The following is a 23,415-nucleotide window of genomic DNA, read 5'->3' on the forward strand; positions in this document are numbered from 1 at the left end:
ACAGGCTTTTAAAGCAACGCCTATGAATATTTAAAATTTACGTAGTTTGTCACCATTGCAGGGGCATGCGCAATTTTAAAGCATGTCATGTTTGGTATCTATTTACTCACCGTAACATCATCTTTTATATTAAATCAATTGGGCAATATATTGTGTTTTTTGCATTAAAATTCAAAAAAAAGTGTATTTTGTCCTAAAAATCTGCATTTGAAAAATCGTTGCAGAAATACTGTGTGAGATGAAAAAATTGCAACACCTTTTTATTCCCTTAGGCCTCTGCTTTAAAAAAATACATAATGTTTGGAGGTTCAAAGTAATTATCTAGGGAAAAGGTTTTTGTTTTTTTTTCCTGTAAACAAAAAAGTGTCAGAAAAGGCTTGGTCTTCAAGTGGTTAGAAGAGTGGGTGATGTGTGGCATAAGCGTCTAATGTTGGCACTGAAATGCCAGGATAATAGAGGTACTCCCCACAAATGATCCATTTTTGTTGGACACTCCAAGGTATTTGAAAGGGGCATGGTGAGTATTTTGCATATCACATTTGTTGATACAAGTTTTTGGAAAATGAAGAAAAACACCATTTCTTTTTCAAAACTTGACAAAATGATATCTGTAATATACTCACCATGCCCCTTATCAAATTCCTTAGGGTGTCTACTTTCCAAAAAAGGGGTCATTTGGGGGGAGTGTTTGTACTATCCTGGCATTTTAGGGCCTCCGAAACTGTGATAGGTAGTGAGGAAGTGACATAAGGAAATATGCCCTTTGAAAGCCTGAAGGTGGTCATTGGATTTTGGGGGCCTGTATGTGGCTAGGCTGCCAAAAAGTCTCTCACATATGGTATCCCCATACTTGGAAGAAGTAGCAGAATGCATTTTGGGGTGTTATTCCACATATACACATGGCACGTGGGAGCAATATATTATTTAAGTGACAACTTTGTGTAATTAAGATGGAAAAAAAAAAAGTGTCATTTTCCAAAAATTTGTGGTAAATCTTCCATGGACTCAACATGCCTCAAAATTTCCAAAAAGGGTTAATTTGGTGTTTTTTGTACTGCCCTGGCATTTCAGCACCTCAAGAAATGTGGCTGCGTAAATTCCAATATATACATACACCATAATTTGTAGGTGCTATAACTTTCACACAAACTAATTGATATACACGTATTGGGATTTTTTTTGTTTTTTTCCCAAAGACACGTAGCCGAATACACTTTGGTCTAAATTTATGTTTAGTAAAGTTGAAAATATTGTTTTTTTTTATTTTGCTTTTTTTCATTTATACCACATAAAATAAAAAATCCAGTGGTGATCAAATACCCCCAAAAGAAAGCTCTATTTGTGTGAAAAAAGGACAAAGATTTTGTTTGGGTACAGTGTTGCATGACCGTGCAATTACTAGTTGAAATAGCGCAGTGCCAATTAGCATAAAATGGCCTGGTCAGGAAGGGGAGAAAACCTTTTGGGGCTGATGTGGTTAATTTAAGAGCATTCATAGCTTTAATAAACTAAAACTACCTCTGACATAGGTTACAATAACGAGATCAATAAATATTATATCTTAATGTAATTTTATACATTTCCCAGCATCGTATCTTTGATCTATGTACCTTTACTTCATCCGCTCGTCTAAATCGCTTGAGCTGCCGCAAACGCATGTACTCTGACTTCACCCGCTTCCTCCAGCATACTGGTCCCTTCTCAGATTTCTTACCCGTCTGGCCCATGATTATCCTAGAGATTTAAAAAAAGAAAAACATTCATGACTTGCGTATACTCAGTCAGGATAAACACTCAACACAATATATTTAGGACATCAGATTTCCAGTGTTATACAAGAATAGTAAAGGACGTTGACCATTCGCATGCAACATTAGTAGCAATATCAGATGCCATATGATTTAGCGCATCTCACCTATAAAGCCACATGCAGATGGCTGGGTTCTCAAATATATTTTTCCATTTTGCTAGATTAGCAACAGATTGTAATGTAGACCACATTGTTTGGAGTTACAGCTATTGCCTTGTTTAACAAAGATTGTGTTTTCAATTCCAAATTATAAATGTAACTTTGCACAGCACGTTTTGCCGACTTGCAAATTAATTAATCTGCAACATCTCCAAGATACGTACGTTCCTCACCCCAGACACCACTAAACAGCTCGTACACTCCCTTATTATCTCACACCTAGACCACTGAAACTCCCTTCTCACCGGCCTACCCCAACACACGCTATCCCCGCTCCAGTCTATCCTGAACTCAGCGGCTAGACTCATCCACCTCACCAACCGCTCCACTTCTGCCACCCCCCTGCCAATCCCTTCACCGGCTCCCGATTGCCCAACGCATTAAATTCAAATTACGAACTCTGACATACAAAGCCATTCATAACGCTGCCCCAAACTACCTCACTGACCCGATACCCAAATACCACCCTACCCGTGCCCTTCGCTCCTCACAAGACCTCCTATTCTCTAGCTCCCTGGTCTCCTCCTCCCACGCCCGACTGCAAGACTTCTCCAGGACTTCCCCCATCCTCTGGAACTCCCTACCCCAATCCATCAGACTGTCACCTACCCTCCTCACCTTCAGGCGCACCCTGAAAACCCATCTCTTCAGGCGAGCCTACCCCACCCTCACCTAACAGCCGTTCTCCTCCACTCCTCCTACTACTCCATCCCCCTCAGCCACTTCCTCCTGTACCTCTATACCCCCTCCCTCCTAGATTGTAAGCTCGAAAGAGCAGGGACCTCAAACCCCTCGTGTATTGTATTGCTACTGTATTGTGTCATGTACTGTCCCCCCACTCTACTGTACAGCGCTGAGCAAACCTTTTGGCGCTATATAAACACTGTATAATAATAATTTGTTCTAGGGTCTCTTCACATCATTTTGGCAGCAGGATATTGATCTTGATGTTAGGATGGGCCATCATACTCGTATTTTGAAAAGGGTATAAACCTGTGGTTTTGCTAGTACCAGCATGTGATTTGACTTAGCAGGTTGAAATAAAGACCGAGTCATTTTTGTTAGATTTGCAAAGGTAATGAATTCAAGCAATAAAAGTTTAAAACACTCACCTGTATTGCTTTTAAATGATGGATAACATTTAATTATGAAATGGCTGTGAAATCTGTGCACTTTACTGTTGCTTAACAACACCAAATCTTCCTAGTAACATGATAAAAATTGCTCTTTGAACATAATTTTTAACCGCTGTATTTTCTGCATAAACTGTTGCAGTAATGCACAAAATGCGTGTTAGTGCACTGTGTTGAAATTTATTTTGAATTGCCCCTCTAATGCATGGTAATGCACTGTAATCCACTGTATAGAGAAAAAAAAAAAAGTTTTTTTTTTTTTTCATTGCAGCGATACACAATGGTGGTGGTACACAATTGTGCACCGCTTCACTTCTTTATCCGCTTCCCGTCCGCCCTATAGCAGTAATACTGCTACAGGGCGGCACGGCTGCGCAAAATCAAATCATACAGTTGTGACCAAAATTATTCAACCCCCAATGCTGTAAAGGGGTTTAGGGACTATAGTGTACATTTGGAATTGTATTCAGAATCAAATCCTACAAGGACGTTGTAACTACCCAAATGCAACTAAAATGACATCAATTGTTTATGTAATACAGTAGTAAATGGTTCTTATGTGGTTTCTTCATTGCCACAATTATTCAACCCCTTAAAGACTACCACTCTGAAGAACAGAGGTTCATACAGGTGCTTTCCATCAGGTATTGAAAACACCTGTGGATGTCACCGAGCAGCAATCAAGCATAATAAGCACCAATTAGGCAGCTTTAAAATGACTGTGATACTCAGCTCCTTCTAGACATTTACTGGTGTGGTTACAAACATGGTGAAGGCAAGAGAATGGTCCAGGAAGACAAGAGAAGAGGTGATTTCTCTTCACAGGAAGGGCAATGGCTATAAGAAGATTGCAAAGATGTTAAACATACCAAGAGACACCTTAGGAAGCATCATTCGCAAATTCAAGGCAAAGGGCACTGTTGAAACGCTACCTGGTCGTGGCAGAAAGAAGATGCTGACTTCGACTGCTGTGCGCTACCTGAAGCGTAGAGTGGAGAGAAGTCCCCGTGTGACTGCTGAGGAACTGAGAAAAGATTTGTCAGATGTGGGTACAGAAGTTTCAGCCCAGACAATAAGACGCACACTGCGTAATGAAGGCCTCCGTGCCAGAACTCCCAGGCGTACCCCCTTGCTGTCTCCAAAGAATAAGAAGAGTCGACTGCAGTATGCCAAAAGCCATGTGGACAAACCACAAAAGTTGTGGGATAGTGTTCTGTGGACTGATGAAACAAAATTAGAACTGTTTGGGCCCATGGATCAACGCTATGTTTGGAGGAGGAAGAACAAGGCCTATGATGAAAAGAACACCTTGCCTACTGTGAAGCATGGTGGAGGGTCAATCATGCTTTGGGGCTGTTTTGCTTCTGCAGGTACAGGGAAGCTTCAGCGTGTGCAAGGTACCATGAATTCTCTTCAGTACCAGGAGATATTGGATGGAAACGTGATGCAGTCCGTCACACACCTGAGGCTTGGGAGACGTTGGACCTTTCAACAGGACAATGATCCCAAGCATACCTCCAAGTCCACTAGAGCATGGTTGCAGAGGAAAGGCTGGAACATTTTGGAGTGGCCATCGCAGTCACCAGACTTAAATCCGATTGAGAACCTCTGGTGGGACTTAAAGAAAGCAGTTGCAGTGCGCAAGCCTAAGAATGTGACTGAACTGGAGGCCTTTGCCCATGAAGAATGGGCGAAGATACCCGTAGATCGCTGCAAGACACTTGTGTCAAGCTATGCTTCACGTTTAAAAGCTGTTATAACTGTAAAAGGATGCTGTACTAAGTACTAAGATTGAATGTCACTTGGGGGTTGAATAAAACTGATAATGCTGTGAGCACAGAAAAGACATTTGTGGTTATTTCATTATAACTGTTATGTTATATTTGTCTGACCTACAAGTGCCTCTTTAATGTAAATGTAAGCAAGATGACTGAATGATCAAAAGCAATGTCAAACTGGCCAAAACACTCAATTTCAGTGGGGGTTGAATAATTTTGGTCACAACTGTATATATATATATATATATATATATATATACAGTCATGGCCGAAATTGTTGGCACCCTTGATATTTTTCCTGAAAATCAAGTATTTCACACAAAAAAGGTATTGCATTAACACATGTTTTGCTATACACATGTTTATTCCCTTTGTATGTATTGGAACAAATATAAAACAGAGGCAGAAAAGCAAATATGACATAATGTCACACAAAACCCCAAAAATGGGCTGGACAAAAGTATTGGCACCCTTAACTTAATATTTGGTTGCACACCCTTTGGAAAACATAACTGAAATCAGTCGCTTCCTATAACCATCAATAAGCTTCTGACACCTCTCACCCGGAATTTTGGACCACTCTTCCTTTGCAAACAGCTCCAGGTCTCTCTTATTGGAAGGACACCTTTTCCCAACAGCAATTTTAAGATCTCTCCACAGGTGTTCAATGGGATTTAGATCTGGGCTCATTGCTGGCCACTTCAGAACTCTCCAGCGCTTCTTTGCCATCCATTTCTGAGTGCTTTTTGACGTATGTTTGGGGTCATTGTCCTGCTGGAAGACCCAGGATCTTGGACGCAAACCCAGCTTTCTGACACTGGGCCCTACAGTGCGACCCAAAATCCTTTGGTAATCCTCAGATTTCATGATGCCTTGCACACAGTCAAGGCACCCAGTGCCAGAGGCAGCAAAACAACCCCAAAACATCATTGAACCTCCACCATATTTTACCGTAGGTACTGTGTTTTGTTCTTTGTAGGCCTCATTCCGTTTTCGGTAAACAGTAGAATGATGTGCTTTACCGAAAAGCTCTATCTTGGTCTCATCTGTCCACAAGACGTTTTCCCAGAAGGCTTTTGGCTTACTCAAGTACATTTTGGCAAACTGTAGTCTTGCTTTTTTATGTCTCTGTGTCAGCAGTGGGGTCCTCCTGGGTCTCCTGCCATAGCGTTTCATTTCATTTAAATGTCGACGGATAGTTCGCGCTGACACTGATGCTCCCTGAGCCTGCAGGACAGCTTGAATGTCTTTGGAACATGTTTGGGGCTGCTTATCCACCATCCGGACTATTCTGCGTTGCAATCTTTCATCAATTTTCCTCATCCGTCCACGACCAGGGAGATTAGCTACAGTGCCATGGGTTGCAAACTTCTTGATAATGTTGCGCACTGTGGACAAAGGCAAATCTAGTTCTCTGGAGATGGACTTGTAACCTTGAGATTGTTGATATTTTGCCACAATTTTGGTTCTCAGGTCCTCAGACAGTTCTCGTCTCCTCTTTCTGTTGTCCATGCTTAGTGTGGCACAGACAGACACACAATGCAAAGGTTAAGTGAACGTCTCTCCTTTTTATCTGCTTTCAGGTGTGATTTCTATATTGCCCACACCTGTTACTTGCCCCAGGTGAGTTTACAGGAGCATCACATGCTTGTAACATTCTTATTTATCCGCAGTTGTGAAAGGGTGCCAATACTTTTGTCCAGCCCATTTTTGGAGGTTTGTGTGACATTATGTCGAATTTGCTTTCTTTCCTCCCTTTTTTTGTTTTGTCCCAATACACACAAAGGGAATAAACATGTGTATAGCAAAACATGTGTTAATGCAATACGTTTCGTGAGAAATACATGATTTCCTGGAGAAATATCAAGGGTGCCAACAATTTCGGCCATGACTGTATATATATATATATATATATATATATATATGTGTGTGTGTGTGTGTTAATTGCCGGGTTCTGGCCGGTGATTACTTGCTGGCACCTGGTGATCGAAGAGCATTACCGATGGAGGGAGAGAACTGTATGTAAACAATACAATTGCAAAGCAGTGTGCTTACAGTGAAGCACACAAAATTGCAAACAATACAATTGCAAACAATGCAAAGCAGTGTGCTTACAGTGAAACACACAGTGCACAGTAAAACACACAGTTAACCCTTTGATCGCCCCCACATATTAACCCCTTTCTGCCCAGTGCCATTAGTACAGTGTCAGTGCTTTTTATTAGCACTGATCACTGTATTGTTGTCACTAGGGATGTCAGTGACACCAAGTCAGTTCCCCCCAGTGTCAGAATGCCTGCCGCTGTCCTGCTATAAGTCGCTGGTTGCTGCCATTACTAGTAAAAATAAAAAAAAAAATAAAAAAAATCCCAGTTTATATACCGCCATTTGTAAGCGCTATAACATTCACGTAAACCAATTAACTGACACGTATTGGGATTTTGTTTAGCAAAGACGTGTAACAAAATACATTTTGGCCTAAATTTATGACAAAATTAAATTTTTTACTGGACATGTTTAATATTAAAAAGTCAAAAATTTAGTTTTTTTCTCAAAATTGTCAGTCTTTTTTTTTTTGTAGAGAGCAAAAAATAAAACTGCACAGGCGATCAAATACCACCAAAAGAAATCTCTATTCATGGGAAAAAAGGATGTAAATTTAATTTGGGTGCAGCGTTGCATGACCGCACAATTGTCAGTTAAAGTAACGCAGCACCATAATGCAAAAAAATGGCCTGGTCAGGAAGGGGGGTAAATCCTCTGGAGGGCAAGTGTTTATAAGACCCCTACCCACCTTCCCATTACTTAACTTGTTTTTTTCATCACATAGGGAACAACAAATCCTTGATGTGATAATTTTTTGCCGACAGGTTCTTTTTAACGAGACCCTAGATGTCTCACCTGTTCTTCCCCAGCCATACAGGCTGAGGAAAGTGAAAGGGGGACCCAGAAGTGACATTTTACACATCACTTGTGGGGCAGCAAAAAGGAGTGGAGGAGAGCAAATTAATGTCTGCTTGGCTTCCCCCCTTCTATCTGGGCGCACGGAGCATGGGAAACATGGTGAGGGAGTGCACGTGGAGGAGGGCAGCCATTGCCAAGGCATTTAGACACAATCGACGGTTGCAATGTGGAATGAACAGGAAATAAAAATGACCCAAATCCCCTATCCACACATTTGGTGTGAAGAGAGGAATCCTTCCCACTCAGTCATTGTATTCTGACAGCAGAGAGCCTTCCCCAGCATCAGAATACACGGATCAATGCTGGCAGCTATAGCCAGTAGCACTGATCAAGCTAGATTGTACAACCAACCTGTCCATACATAGATCGAAAATCCCTGCTGAGCTTTGATACATGCATGGCTGTCGCAAGTGAAGCATGCTTTCCACGCCCGCTAATAGACCTGAGAAGAAGTAGGCTTACTAGCATTATATGAATCACAGACTTGGAGATGCCCATTTCTCAAAACCTCAAGCCCACAATCATGAACCAGGATGAGACAAAATTTCCTGACAATCTGAAAGCACTCACGGAGAATGCATTGGCATAAATAACCTTGTCTGTGATGTCCTGGCAGATCTTCATGATCAATTGTAGCTAGATTTGAACACTGTCTGTCCTAACAAAAGCTAGGGGTTAGGGGCTGGGCTTCTTGCATTGTATGTTGATTAGGACAGACCTAGACTCACTCTATCATTGTTCAAAAAAAAAACAGCCCTGACACTTCCTCCTTTCAGAAACATCTAAAAGGTAAGAAATATTAAAAAAAAAAAAAAAAAAGGCATGCTATGTGAAAACACAAACCTTTAGAGGGTTTTTTTTTCTATATTTTACTGCAAATGTAGAAATACGCTTTAAAGTACAACTAAAGGTATTTTTTTTTTTCGTTTTGGATAGTGTTGAGAGGAATTAGAACCCCCTCAGGTTTTTATTGCTGCCTGTATCCCTGTTAGGGAGATTCACCCTCTCTATTTATTCTGATTACCACTATCATTGAAAGTGCATGTAAAATAAAATCCTACATTTTGGGCTGTCCCCAGAAACCTTCTCATGGGGCGCTAGTTCTGCTGACCTGGGGGTCCCCAAGGGATTCCCTTTATTTGCAAGGATTTCCTATAATTTCCGATTTTGGCTATGGGAGAGGAAGTGAAATCTCTCCAATGGGATACAGATAGCAAAAATAAACCTTACAGGGGTTATAACCTTCCTTACTCTAGCCAAAATTAAAAAAAAAACGTTTTACCTATTGTTCTACTTTCACACTTACTTTGGTACCTCTCAATAGACAAGAAAGAAATATTTTTTATGAATCATTAGTTCATTGGATCATTAGTTTCCAGCACTGAAAACTTTCAGTTAGCATGAGAGATGGAGAGTTCGTGCAAAGAGAGCCTTTGGGAGAAATAATCACCTTTTGAGCCAGTAGCCCTGCACCAAAAGCTACCTGCTGCTCCAGAAAACAACACACCATAGTTTAAGGTGGACTGACCCTCCAAAAGAATATGTTCCTATTTTATATTTTGAAAACAATGTGCAGAGAAGAGCCAAGGCACTTATGTGCAAATGACCTTCAGCAAAAACATTTAGTAATAAACATTTTTATACAGAAAATATGGCAGTTAAAAGATGTTCAAGCAAAGAGCAATTTCTATCGTGTCACCAGAAATATTAGGTGTTGTCAAGCAACAGTAAAGTGCACAGTTTTCACTGCCATTTCTTAATTAAATGTTATCCATCATTTAAAACAAAACCAATACAGGTGAGTGTTTCAAACATTTATTTCATAAATTCATTACCTTTGCAAACCTAAAAAAATGACTCTGTATTCCAACCTGCAAAGCCAAATCACATGCTGGTACTAGCAAAGCCAAAGGTTTGTACCCTTTTCAAAATGAGCACGATGGCCCATCCTATCATAATGAACAATATCCTGCTACCAAAATGATGCCATTTATCAGAGTTACTGGGTGTGATATGTTTTCCTAATACAGAGGAAACTTCACTCACTTTTCACTGCTGTCTGTGCCCCCTATGGATATTGTGCCCCTTTAAATTATCTTGTCTCATGAACCCCATTATACCCTGATGAAGTCACGTGATCGTGACGCACCGCGTCGGTATGTCAGTTCCGGTGACGCACTTCCGGTTGGACGCCAGGCTGGGCTCTGTCCAAGGATCCATGCAGTACACCCATATTAAGTGGTGGCAAAGCATTTTTTTCATCTTTTACATGTGAGTGGGCAATTGTATTTTATCTATTGCTGTTTAATAAACGTGTTACACTATGGAGGTTGTTCTGTGCTTGTATTTTGACGGTGTGGCTCTGTGGGGAGTGTGACCTGGAATCATTAGCGGACAAGTATCCTGTGCAACATCTTGATTTGGACGTGGTATCGTGGTGGGAGTCATAAGGCGATCTGGCCCTTGTGGTCATTGCTTGGAGGTGAGGGGGCATTTCTGCCATTCGGGATTCCTGTCACCCTGTGTGAAGATCACCCATCACGAGCACCTACATCCTTTGCCTGCAACCCTTTAGGATTTTTATTACATCTTGACACCTGTGTGTCATACATAGTGTTGTCTAGACGTCTATATTTGTTTGCATGTTTTTTTGCATGTGCATCCATTTTGTTATGTGGCTGAGATTTCATCATTTGGACACTTTATTTTATTTTTCACAACTGTTGTGTGTTTTTACCTCCTGAGGGGTCACCCATTCACTCACTATTAGCCCCCTTTGTGGATGGGGGGTTGATTTTTATCTTTTTCCTTATGAAATGGGACTATGTGTATAATTAGAGGTTCACTTCACTTTTTGCAGCATTTTATTTGATTTAAGTGGATTTGCACTCTATAGGTCCACTGCACTTTTATTGCTTGCTGTGTATTTGTATTTTATATGTTATTTATTCTTTTAGTATTAGCGCTTCACCAGTGTGTTTATGAACCCCATTGTTGCTGGAAACAAAAGTCAAGAGAACTAATCCAGTGGAACCAACCATAGCAATAAAAACATGGCAAACCAAGATCGACAGAGCTGTACATGGCCCCCCCACGCAGCCGCATCATTCATAATGTGTAAATGAAAAAACTACAAGTTCCATCTGCCACTGTATTACAGAGGCTCGTATTTCTTGACAGAGTATCCAAGTACCGTCTCATCACAATACTTGTAGTCCATTGACACTTTCTTCCACCCTATAAAGCAGTAGTAAACCACAATGAATAAAAGAAAATTTCTCCCTGCAAGTTAAGAGCATAATGTGCTAGTCTGCATCACATACTAGCACATTAGGAAAGACTTACCTGAAACCAAAGCCTTGCAGGGGAGCACTGTCACTGCACCCCGAGGCTTCCATCTTCACCCTGTCTTCCTTCCAGGTTCGTGAGCCATTTGACTGACAGAGTCGTGATAACTTCACTCCCTCGCATGTGCGCGGGAGTTTCGGCATGCCGTCCATTGAGAGTTTAGTGCGCATGCGCTGGTGACATCACTTGCACTGCTACAGTAAATATGCGGTGCACATTTAGGAGATATTTATAGTACCTACAAGTAAGCCTTATTAAAGGCATACCTGTGGGTAAAACATAAAAAATAGGGTTTACTTCCACTTTAAAGCTCCATTCCCATTAGCGCATCTCCAAAGTCGCAAGATTTCCAGTGCGACTTTACATTCACCGGACTAAAGTCGTGTCAAAAGTCGTACCAAAGTAGCGCAAGAACTACTTTCAAGTCGCTACGACTTGTGGTGTCAGAGATTTGAATGGTACTCATTGAGAAACATGGAATGCCACTTGTCATGCGACTTTGGACCCCAAAATCATATGGCAAGTTGCACAAGTGTGAATGGACTCTAACAAAAGATCTGTACCTTTGTAAAGGCCAACAGGTGCAAAAAGAGTCTGCAGGAGTCAGAGCATTGCACCCGCAATCCATTTATCATGAATACAATGCTCTCCATGCTCCAAGGTTTCAAAAAAATTATAAATATACACTTATATATATATATATATATATAATTTGCGTGCATTTATTTATCCATCTATTTTGTAAACGGAGCACTTAGCCTTCAGTTTTTACAATGAGAATAGGTGTTAAAGAGGATTTACTTCTGGTTCATGAAAAGAGAAAAGAAATATACAGCTTTGAATGAAAATATGGTTCTGTCTCTTGCATACAAAATGGCCCAGTTCAATTAGCATTGTTACTTTCAGAATTTCAATTTTTAATCTCCAATTAAAAGGCCATGAATCACAAGGCAAACAAAAAAAATAATATTATGTAAAGCTTCTATCCTTTTGCACATCTTATTTGATTCACAGAAACAATGTACAAATGAGGTTTTCTGTTTCCCACTCAAGAAGTGCGTCCTGGTTATTTTTGGAACTATGTTCCAGCACACATTCCCTGGCATTGCTATAATTTGAGGCTCTCAGTGTCCTATTTTAGAAGCATTACCTTAAACTAAAAATATTATAAAATCCTTTCAGATCTACATTTACCTTTAAAGTGAACCTGAACTCAAAAAATAAAGATTTGCCATCTCTTAGGGAAAATATTTACTGTACTGCTCACGGTTCCTTGCTGGAGAGGAAGCTGTACAAGACTTCCCTGCTTCTGCTTCATATATTCCATGGATCTGTGTTTTTCTCTATCTCCACTGCTGCTTTCTGAATATTCCCTACAGTGCCTTGACAAAATGTGGAAAATTTCGAAGGGTATGAATACTTTTTCATGTTACAACCAAAAACGTTCACAGAACAGTTGCATTATACGGAGATTAAATTACACACTGATTGACTCTATTTACTAATTAAATGACTTCTGCAGGCAATTGGTTCCACTAGATTTTAGTTAGGGGTATCAGAGTAAAGGGGGCTGAATACAAATGCATGCCACTTTTCAGATATTTATTTGTAAAATATTTTGAAAACCATTTATCATTTTCCTTTCTTTTCATAATTATGTGCCACTTTGTGTTGGTTTATCACATAAAATTCTAATAAAATACATTTACATTTTTGGTTGTAACATCACAAAATGTGGAAAATTTCAAGGGTATGAATACTTTTTCAAGGCACTGGATCAATCAGAGAAGATCACCAGTCATCAAGGGGCAGTTCTGAAATTAGGGAGCATAGCCCTGCCTCTACCAAGCTGGCCACCTCTACACAGAGGTACCCAGCTCTACACAAGCGCATGCTAAGGCAGGCCATAGACTATGCAATTTTCATTCCTGCCACCATGGGTCGCAGGAAAGAAAATTGCTCAATTACCCCATCAACATAGTCAGTGTTGATAAGGGAATCCTTCCTAATGAGCTATTGTGTTCTCCCGGCAATGGGAGAACCCAGTGATTTCTGCTAGCAATAATTACATGAACAATGCGACGGGCTGAATGTACCCAAGATGAACAACAATTGAATTGGGTACAATCAGCCTGCCCATAGATGTTCAAATCAAGCTAGTCCCTGCTGAACCGTCAGAGATTCAAACTATCTATGGCTTGCTTTAGTCAATAATGTACGAGGGGCGTTCAAACCAGGACTTTTATTTTTACAGGTATAAAAAGGGAAGCTAGCTAGTTGGTACTACAAGCAGTAGTAAGTGGCAAGTGTGTCCTATTACTGATAGGCAATGCACATGTCACGGGCCAGTCCAGAGACCGATAATCATGATAGCAGACAACAGTGTTAGTGCATGCAGGAAAAAGTGTGTGGTGATGAAGTTTCTTGTTAAAAAAGGTGTAAAACCCACGGATATCTACAGAAGACTTCAAGCACAGCACAGTAATAAGACACTCCGTCGCAGTAAGACATTTGAAAGGTCGAAACGTGTCAAAGATGGCTGTACGTCTGTCAGTGACGGTCCTGGCCATGATGGTTCCCAGCAGACTGCAGTCATTCCTGTGAACTTTCAGCATGTGGAACGCCTAATCCTGGATAATAGACGCATAATCGTCATGAAATTGCACAAGAGACAAATCTTTCTGTGGGAACGGTGAACACAATGATGAAGAAGTGAAGCAGGCTGTCCTAGGATGGTTCAGACGTACTGACAAATCTTTTAATGTCAAAGCTTTCAAGGCATTAGTTAACCGCTGGGATAAGTGTATAAATGTAGCAGGGGACTATGTTGAAAAATAAATGCAGTTTCCAGTCCTTGAAATGTGTTCTGTTATAAATCTTCTTTAGAAATGTGTTCTTCTATAAACTCAAAAGTCCTGGTTTGACTTGAACGCTGCTCGTAGGAAAGATCAGATGCTGGGAGCCTATAGGCAATAACAGTGACTTCAGCCTCTTTAGGGCACAACTTTTACAGTTAAGATATTTTTTAATGCACAAATTAAGTCCTTACAGGACGTCTCCAACTTACAAGCTGACTTCAATGCACTGTTTAATTGGGCAACTATGTGGCATAAGAGGTATAATTTTGATAAATGTAAGGTTACGCACTTGGGGGTTAAGAATATGCATGCATCATACATACTAGGGGGGTACAACTGGGGGAATCAATGGTGGGGAAGGATCTGGGGGTTCTGGTAGATCACAAGCTTAATAATGGCATGCAATGCTAAGCTGCAGTTTCTAAAGCAAGCAAAATCCTCTCTTGTATTAAAAGAGGTATAGACTCCAGAGAGAGAGAGATATCATTCTACCCCGGTACAAATCATTAGTAAAAACTCATCTGGAATATGCAGTTCAGTTTTGGGCACCAATTCACAAAAATAACATTGGGGAACTGGAGAAGGTGCAGAGAAGGGCAACCAAACTGATAAGAGGCATAGAGGAGATCAGCTATGAGGAAAGATTAAAGGAACTGAATTTATTCTCTCTTGAGAAGAGGAGATTAAGGGGGGATATGATCAACATGTATAAATACATCAGTGGTTCATATAGTGAACTCTGTGTAGAGTTATTCACTGAGGTCATCACAGAGGACAAGGGGCACTCTTTACATCTGGAGGAAAAGAAATTTAACCTCCAAGCATGGAAAGGTTTCTTCACAGTAAGAGCTGTGAAGATGTGGAATAGACTCCCTGAAGAGTTGGTTCTGGCCAGCTCAGTAGATTGCTTTAAAAAAGGCCTGGATTTTTTCTTGGATACACAGAATATAACTGGATACTAACATTTATTGGTAAAGTTGATCCAGGGAATATCCGATTGCCTCTTGGGGAATCAGGAAGGAATTTTTTCCCCTGCAGGAGAAAATTTGATCTTGCTTTGCTGTTTTTCTTCTGCCTTCCTCTGGATTAACTGTGGGTATAGGATTACAACTTTTTTTTTTTTTTTTTTTTAATGGTTGAACTGGATGGACTATTGTCTTTTTTCAGCCAGACTAACTATGCAACTATATACATTGATATATAGTCTGACAGAGTTCTAACACGCTCTGTTATCTTATCTCTACTATCCTGCTACCATGGCTGTGCAGGGTGTCAAAATATGAATGCTCAGTTCAATAGGCATCAGTGCCCTATAACCAAGCAGACCTAGTAAGGAACTGCCCACAAACCAATGACTGTAGCCATATTAGTGTTAAAGCGGAGTTCTACCCAAAAGGGGAAGTTCCGCTTGAATGCTTTTCCCCATGCTCCCCATTAAGGATTGGCACCTTTGGGGAGCGGGTACCTGAATTTGACAGGTAACCGCTCCCACTTCTGATGCGATCACCTAGGTGATTGGAAGCAGAAGTTGTCCTCCATTCCCGTAGTCTTCTGGGACACGTGACAGGTTACAGAAGATCACTGGGCCATTCCCAAACGCAGCACTTCTCACGCATGCGCAGTGGGCACCCAGCTGTGAAGCCGCAAATTTCAGGACAAAGATTCAGGGCGTTCCCTTCTTTCGGTCAAAGATGACAGATACACAAAGGTTTAGCAAACCGTTAAGATACACTGAAAATACAATAATCTGGTGAGGGAGGGGGGATCCTAGAGATTGTTATTTTCACAGATTTTGTCTGAAAATTTTGCTAAACCTTTGTGTATCAGTACTACTTACATCAAGAAGAAGGGAACACCCTGTAAGCCGTCTTGAAAAACTATTTGTGCAGATGAAAAAAAAAAATCACTGACAGTAGTCTTGTGATGAACAGCATGGCTGTTGCTTATCTATGCAAGCATAAAGCACTGGAAGGCCAGGAGCAGCATTTAAACAAAAAGGGTATTTTAAGACCAATCCAAGTCAAAAATATATATTTACTTTTCACATGACACCATCACTATGGAGCTAATTTAAATAAAACATTTACACATATCAAAGCTCAAATGCATCCACATTTCCCAGAAACAGATAAAAACACCCAAATGGTTCAGTCAGTAATTCCGCATCAAGAAAACCCAAACAAATGTAGTTACTAAGGGGTACAAATGTATAGTTATAAACATGTACGGTATTATAAGACATCTGCTGCAAAGAAGAACTCCCAAGAGCTTTTCAGATAAAATCAAGGTAATTCTCACAAAAACATGTCTTTTCTCCTTTCCCACACTATCAGCCTTGAAATTCCATAATATGTTTTGCAATTTTTTTTCTTCAGTGCCCTTTAAAAATATGCAATGCCTACACACTTTTGTAACAGAAAAACCGGTATCTTTTTATTAATATTAATACTTTTTCATGAAAAAAGATAAGTGTGTTTGTTACCCACATACAAACTGGTCTCTCTTGCATCTGCTATGTCAGATGAAGGCCTAAAGATTTAACTAGCACAGCGGGACTAAATGCTTACGTTCAGCATATCACATCACGTGTACTAGGCCTGATGGCCCAACAATACACAGGGCAAAAAGCAGGTGACCTCCACATGAAGGGTCAGTATTAACATACAGTTATATAACTCTATAACTGACGCCTATATCTGGATCTACTGATAATTTTAACATGCAGTTATCACTGAAGGTAATTATTATTATTATTCAATTGACCAGGTTTTTAATAGCTTTACTTTAAGATCAGGAAATGTGTCCACTTTGAGATAGAAGAATTGCATTATACAAATTGTCATGAGAAATTTTACCTTGAATATTAAAAGAATTCTATTCCAGCTGTAAAGTGCCAAGGCAAGCATAAAATTCACCATGTTCTGTTGTGCTAACTTTGCAGATTGTAACAAAATATCTAGCAGAAGAACCTAAAATAACTAAAAAGACACAATCACTGCTCCAGTACTGTGTAATGCTCCCCCCCCACCCACCCAATGATATTTTGTTCAGAGCATAGAATACATCTATAAATTCATAGAACTCTGCAATGCAATCTAATTTGTCCCAGTCAAATGAACTCACAGAGTTGCCTTGATTAAGAAGATGAAAGACCTAAACCATAGTGAGGTGGAACAGCTGTATATGAAAGGTTTGCAGATCCGTAGCTAATATATTCTATACAATCTTCAGTGGAAAAGCAAAAATTCTGGCTTGGTAGTAAATATCCAATATTACTGCGCATAGCTAATGCATGTAAAAAATTATAGCACTTGAATGTAATTAAATTGGAAGCCTCTACATTTTAACTCATCTGATCCCGGGCACTGCATTAAAACAGAATGGTCTACTAACTGTAGTCAGGTGCAGATGCCTGCATAAGTATAGGCAAACTTCACCACAAAGTATAAAAGAGAAAAATTTATGACTTTAAAGAATTCTAGGATATACTTAACTAATGTTAAAAGTGCCCCCTCCTAACACCCATCCTAACTAACTGGTGTAAGAAAGATCTGGACACCTACCTATTTTCAGACTGCTCCAGTCTGGTCACATGATCCAGCTCCCTTTTGTCAGCCAACAGTGGCTGCAGGAGAGAGTGCCAACAGATCGCCCATAGTCATCTATGAGTGACGGCACCACTCCCAGCCGCTATCGAGCGCTCGTTCCTCGCCCATGCAGCCGACACAGGAGATCAAAGACCAGACCTATATAAAAATAGGTAATTACACAGATCTTTCCTACACGTTAGTCAGCATAGGTGTTAGGAAGGGGAGGAGACATTTTTAAGATTGTTAGATCAGGGCTTGACAAATGTGAAATTAAAAAAAGTTTTTTGTAGCGTAGCGAGGGTTGCCAACGCCCAAAACTTCACACAATGCATTTTGACACGTGACAATCACATCAAAACCGCACCACGTTTTAGGTGCCATTGAAAGTAATGGCACCTGAACCTGCGTTTTGCAATCGCAATGATTCTGCTGCGATTCCAAAACAACCAGGCGTGAATTGAGCCACTCTGATTCACACATAGGCGATTCTGGATTTGTTTTAAAACTCACAGATTTGCAAGACAGGCTAGAAATTTTGTGTTCCTGTTGAGGTAGTTCACACAGCTGCGATCCACCTGCATTGTGTTTTGAGTGCCATTATGAAAAGGGTCCTGTGCGAGTTTGTAACTGTGCGCTCCAGACTCGCAAGTGATACAGTAGACTGGCATGCAGAGATAAGTGTTCACATAGGATTGCTATTGACAGAAGTTTATCCACCGCACTCCACGGGAGGAATCTTTCCACTGCGCTCCATGGGAGGCGGCTTCCCACTGCATTCCACGGGAGGCGGCTTCCCACTGCGCTCCACGGGAGGAGTGTTCGCATTGAAGCCTACAGTGAAGGAAATAAGTATTTGATCCCCTGCTGATTTCGAATGTTTGCCCACTCACAAAGAAATGATCAGGCTAAAAATCGAATGGTAGGTGTACTGTAACACAGAGACAGAATAGCAAAAAAAATTCAAAATAAATGCATGTCTAACAAATTATGCACTGATTTGCATGTTTATGAGAAAAATAAGTACTTGGTGGCAAATCTCTACATTTCCTGTACTGTAGTTGGCCACCAGGTTTGCACACATCTCAGGAAGGATTTTGGCCTACTTCTCTCCCAACTCCAAGATCCTCTCCAAGTCATTAAGGTTTGGTGGCTGACATTTGGTAACTCGAATTTTCAGCTCCCTCCACAGATTTTCAATCAGATTAAGGTCTGGAGACTGGCTAGGCCACTCCAGGACCTTAATGTGCTTCTTCTTGAGCCACTCCTTTGTTGCCTTGGCCGTGTGCTTTGGGTCATTGTCATGCTGGAACACCCATCCACGACCCATTTTCAAGAAGAAGGTTCTCACCCAAGATTTGACGGTACAATGCCCCGTCCATCATCCCTTTGATGCGGTGCAGTTGTCCTATCCCCTTAGCAGAAAAACACCCCCAAAGCAGAATGTTTCCACCACCATGTTTGACAGTTGGAATGGTGTTCTTGGGGTCATAGGCAGCATTCCTCCTCCTCCAAACACGGTGAGTTGAGTTGATGCCAAAGAGCTCGATTTTGGTCTCATCTGACCACAACACTTTTAACCAGTACTCCTCTGCATCATTCAGATGTTCAGTGGCAAACTTCATACGGGCCTGGACATGTGCTTTCTTGAGTAGAGGGACCTTGTGGGCACTGCAGGATTTCAATCCTTGTTGGTGCAGTGTGTTACCAATTGTTTTCTTGGTGACTGTGGTCCCAGCTGCCTGGAGATCATTGACAAGATTCTCATGTGTAGGTCTGGGATGATTCCTCACTGTTCTCATGATCATTGACACTCCACGAGGTGAGATCTTGCATGGTGCACCAGACCTACTGACAGTTGTTTTGTGTTTCTTCCATTTGCGAATGATTGCACCAACTGTTGTCACCTTCTCACCAAGCTGCTTGCTGATAGTTTGGTAGCCGAGTCCAGCCTCGTGTAGGTCTACAATCTTGTCCATGAGATCTTTGGACAGCTCTTTGGCCTTTGCCATGGTGGAGAGTTTGGAATCTGATTGTTCGATTGCTCCTGTGGACAGGTGTCTTTTCTACTGGTAACAAAATGAGATTAGCAGCACTCCCTTTAAGAGACTGCTTCTAATCTCAGTTTGTTACGTGTACGAAAGACACCTGGTAGCCAGAAATCCTGCTGAATGATAGGGGATCAAATACTTATTTCCTTCATGAACATGCAAATCAGTGCATAATTTGTTAGACATGCATTTCTTTTGAATCTTTTGTTGCTATTCTGTCTCTCAGTGTTACAATACACCAACCATTCGATTTTTAGACTGATCATTTCTTTGTGAGTGGGCAAACATTCAAAATCAGCAGGGGATCCAATACGTATTTCCTTCACTGTATAGGAGGCGTGTTCCCATTAAAGCCTACGGGGCGCAACTTCCCATTGAAGCCTACGGGGCGCAACTTCCCATTGAAGCCTACGGGGCGCAACTTCCCATTGAAGCCTACGGGGCGCAACTTCCCATTGAAGCCTACGGGGCGCAACTTCCCATTGAAGCCTACGGGGCGCAACTTCCCATTGAAGCCTACGGGGCGCAACTTCCCATTGAAGCCTACGGGGCGCAACTTCCCATTGAAGCCTATGGGAGGTAGTGTGTGAACCCAGGTGCCAGGATGCAAAGTCTAGTCGCCATGGTGACCTGGCGCTTGGGATTTGTCGAGCCCCGAGTTAGATTAATTCTGGATCAATATAACTAGCAAGACAGTGCTACAGATAACACAATAAATCAAAAACTGAAAAAGTCCAAGACAAATGCTTGAACCTCACAAATCTTCTAATAGGGTTCTCCCATATAAAATATTGAATACAATTTTCAAAACATTTTGAAGAATACAATCCTCATAAAATTTTCAATAATCAGATAAGATGAAAATCTTCGTGAGCTTGTATAGAAAGAATCCCTTCCGTTCGTGTGCTCAAAGTGCCAATATTTTAAATCACCTAATCACATTTAAGTCACATCTGGGTTTACGTAATAGTTTATTATCATGTTAAAGCTGAATTCCAGGTGTGGATTTTTCTGCATAATTACATTGGTCTAGCTCAGACCAATCTAAGAATGCATATGCCATACCTGTTGGACTGCTTTAGAAGCAGAGAATCACTGTAGTATTCACTGCTGTGTTCAATGAGTTGACATTCTGACTTGCCACATTTTGCATAACGCATGGAATTTCTGATTTCCCAGGTTTAGTACAACGTAAATTACAATAGGTCTGTAGTAACACAGTTGCCCCTGTCAGTGCTGCAGATATTAAAAGGACAGACTTCTGCTGCTAGTTTAGGTATAAGGTATGGTTCTCTTTGCATGCAGCCTCTCATACAACTTTTAAACACAACAGTCATTATAACCTGTCTACGCAGTCAACACTTAGGTGGGATAAAGGTATATAATTCCAGGTTAATCATCAAAGCTTTGCGGGTGCAATGCTTTGCAGGCTTCTAGTAAAAAATATAATAAAATGAACATTTTTTTTTCCTGTAAAAAGATGGGATTTATGATTTTTTTGACAAAGGTAAACTTATCCTTTAAGCTGGAGCTGCTGGGAATATATTACTTGTGACAACAATCTCTCCCTCTACATCTGGTGATTAGTACACATGCGAGGAATAAAGGGCAACTGCTGAGCTGTAACGTTAACCATAGCTTTTCGTATGAACATTTGTACGAAATTTCTCAGCACGTTCTATGAGAAATGTTGTTCGAATGTACTTAAAAACTTAGTTTGCTTTAAATGTTCGGTTTTGGAATGCAATTTCCTTAACACCCCGGTCATGTCAACCCCGACTTTGAAATCGTGCGACACACAGTGAAATCGCACGATTTCAAAGTCGGGGGACATGCCAATTTCAGGTGCGATTTGCAAGACATCTGACACAGATGTCTATGCAAATCGCACCAAAAGTAGTACATGTACTACTTTAGAAATCAGTGCAGCTCCAACCAAGTCAGAACCGCACCAATATGACCGCTGTAATTGCAGACAATAGGGTGCAACTTGGCATGCGATATGCAAATCGCATGCCAAGTCACTCCCGATGTGACCTGGGTGTAATGCAAACCTCATACAAAATTTGTTCGAGCAAAGGTTTCCATCCTTCTTGTCACTATGGTTGAAACTGAATGTTATTTGACTCCATTAAAGGTTAAAAAATTGAACAACCATTCTTAAAGTGTAACTAAACCCAGGACCCTGCATTCACTACAGTATATCTGGTCCCCAACAGTACACAGAACAAGGAAATGCAATTAATTTAGTAAATATAAACGGCTAAATACATTTTCTCATCAACAGTTAGAACAGTCTTGTGACTTCTATCAGTGTCCAGCAAGCACTGGTTAAAGCTAGTAGGAAGAGTTTTCATTCTCCCCTGAATGTCCTGAGGCTGGATAACCCCTGACCCTCTGTCTGGGCAGTGCTGATTGGCCCTTGTGCTGATCACATGCACTCTCCCAAGAAAAAAAAACTCTCTAGCAATACACACCAAACTGAGCATGTGCGTATTGCCCCCAAGGCTCTGTTCTATCAGGACATGGATTAGGGACTGTGGAAGAAGGGGAGGATCAAAGTAGACAGCACCAAACATCCTTTTTATACAATGCAGAGGATTAACTCCTTAGGTTCCACAGTGAGTATAACCAGCATGATTTCCTGCATATACAGACTACGTTTATGGTTGTGGGTTTAGTAACATTAAAGTAACTGTATAGCCAGCCTAAGAGTGGAAGCTGCAAGGAGTCACCTTTCCCCAAAATCCCACCAGGGTGCAAGGTCCAGCTTTTCAGATGTCGTAAGAGAGGAAGCTGCCAGGAATCATCTGAAAACCTACCACGGAGGAAAGTAGATAGGTAAGAGATTTAACAAGAGATTCTCTCCTGGTCTACCAGCCTCTGGTCTGCAGAGCTCCTACATGACCATCGGCAGCAGCAGGAGGGTCTTCACACACTAACCCATAAGAAAATAAATAGGGAAGTACCCGCTGAGGTGCAGGAAACACAAGGCTGAGGCAGCAGTGAGGAAAGCGTTTTTCTTTCCTGGGAAGTATTCTGGGAGTTGTTTCCTGTCTAATGTACAGAGCCATCACTCATGTATGCCGTCCTGGAAGATAACTTGGGAAAATATTTTTTATATACTACACAAAATATGTTCACTGCACGTTCCCTTTTTGGATATAGTAAAATGTTAAAATACAGTAAAGGAACACCTTCTAGTATAGAGCTATTTTAGTATTTATTTTGTAGAGGGCTCTAGAGGGTATAGAGGGTCTAGCTAACAGGAGACCAATTACATGTAATTGTATCCATACAGGTTCTATTTATAGCCCCCTCAATAAAATCAACACCTGCTTCTCATGCAGTGGTCCCCACAGAATTGTTCATTTATTCTTCAGCCCCATAACTGTGCAACCCTACCTGCATTACATCTAAAAATTGCCAAAAAAAATTAAAAGTCTGCAGCTACAAATACAGTAGGCTGCTGACTTTTATTATTAAAGCACTTTCCTGTCCAGGGATCCAGTGGTCTCCTCACCCTGAGCCATCATCTTGGTTAAGGGAAACCGGCCTTGCGGCCTCACAGCCGATTTCCTACTGCGCACGCTGCACTTTGTGAATGGACCACAGTCCTCTGGGACCTGAGAAGTGTCCCAGTGGGCTGATGGGGGGGAAGGGGGGGGGGGGTTGAACCAAGAAAGAAGTGGGAGCAGATATCTGTCAAAACCAGGTACCTGCTCTA

General features: G+C 41.1%; 1 protein-coding gene across 4 annotated transcripts in view; it reads right to left on the reverse strand.

The window, feature by feature from the left end:
* Nucleotides 1–23,415, reverse strand: part of EZH2 (enhancer of zeste 2 polycomb repressive complex 2 subunit) — a 97,452-nt gene that overhangs the window by 46,949 nt on the left and 27,088 nt on the right. For all 4 annotated transcript variants that reach the window (XM_089687383.1, XM_089687390.1, XM_089687378.1 and 1 more), the window contains exon 2: nt 1,611–1,734. In XM_089687383.1, coding sequence (XP_089543509.1) covers nt 1,611–1,727 — 117 coding nt within the window. In that variant the 5' untranslated portion in view covers nt 1,728–1,734. The remainder of the gene's footprint in view (nt 1–1,610; nt 1,735–23,415) is intronic.

Source organism: Staurois parvus, unplaced genomic scaffold, assembly GCF_062004578.1.
Source record: "Staurois parvus isolate SC_StPar_1 unplaced genomic scaffold, SC_StPar_1.0 ptg000020l, whole genome shotgun sequence".
Classification (NCBI taxonomy): domain Eukaryota; kingdom Metazoa; phylum Chordata; class Amphibia; order Anura; family Ranidae; genus Staurois; species Staurois parvus.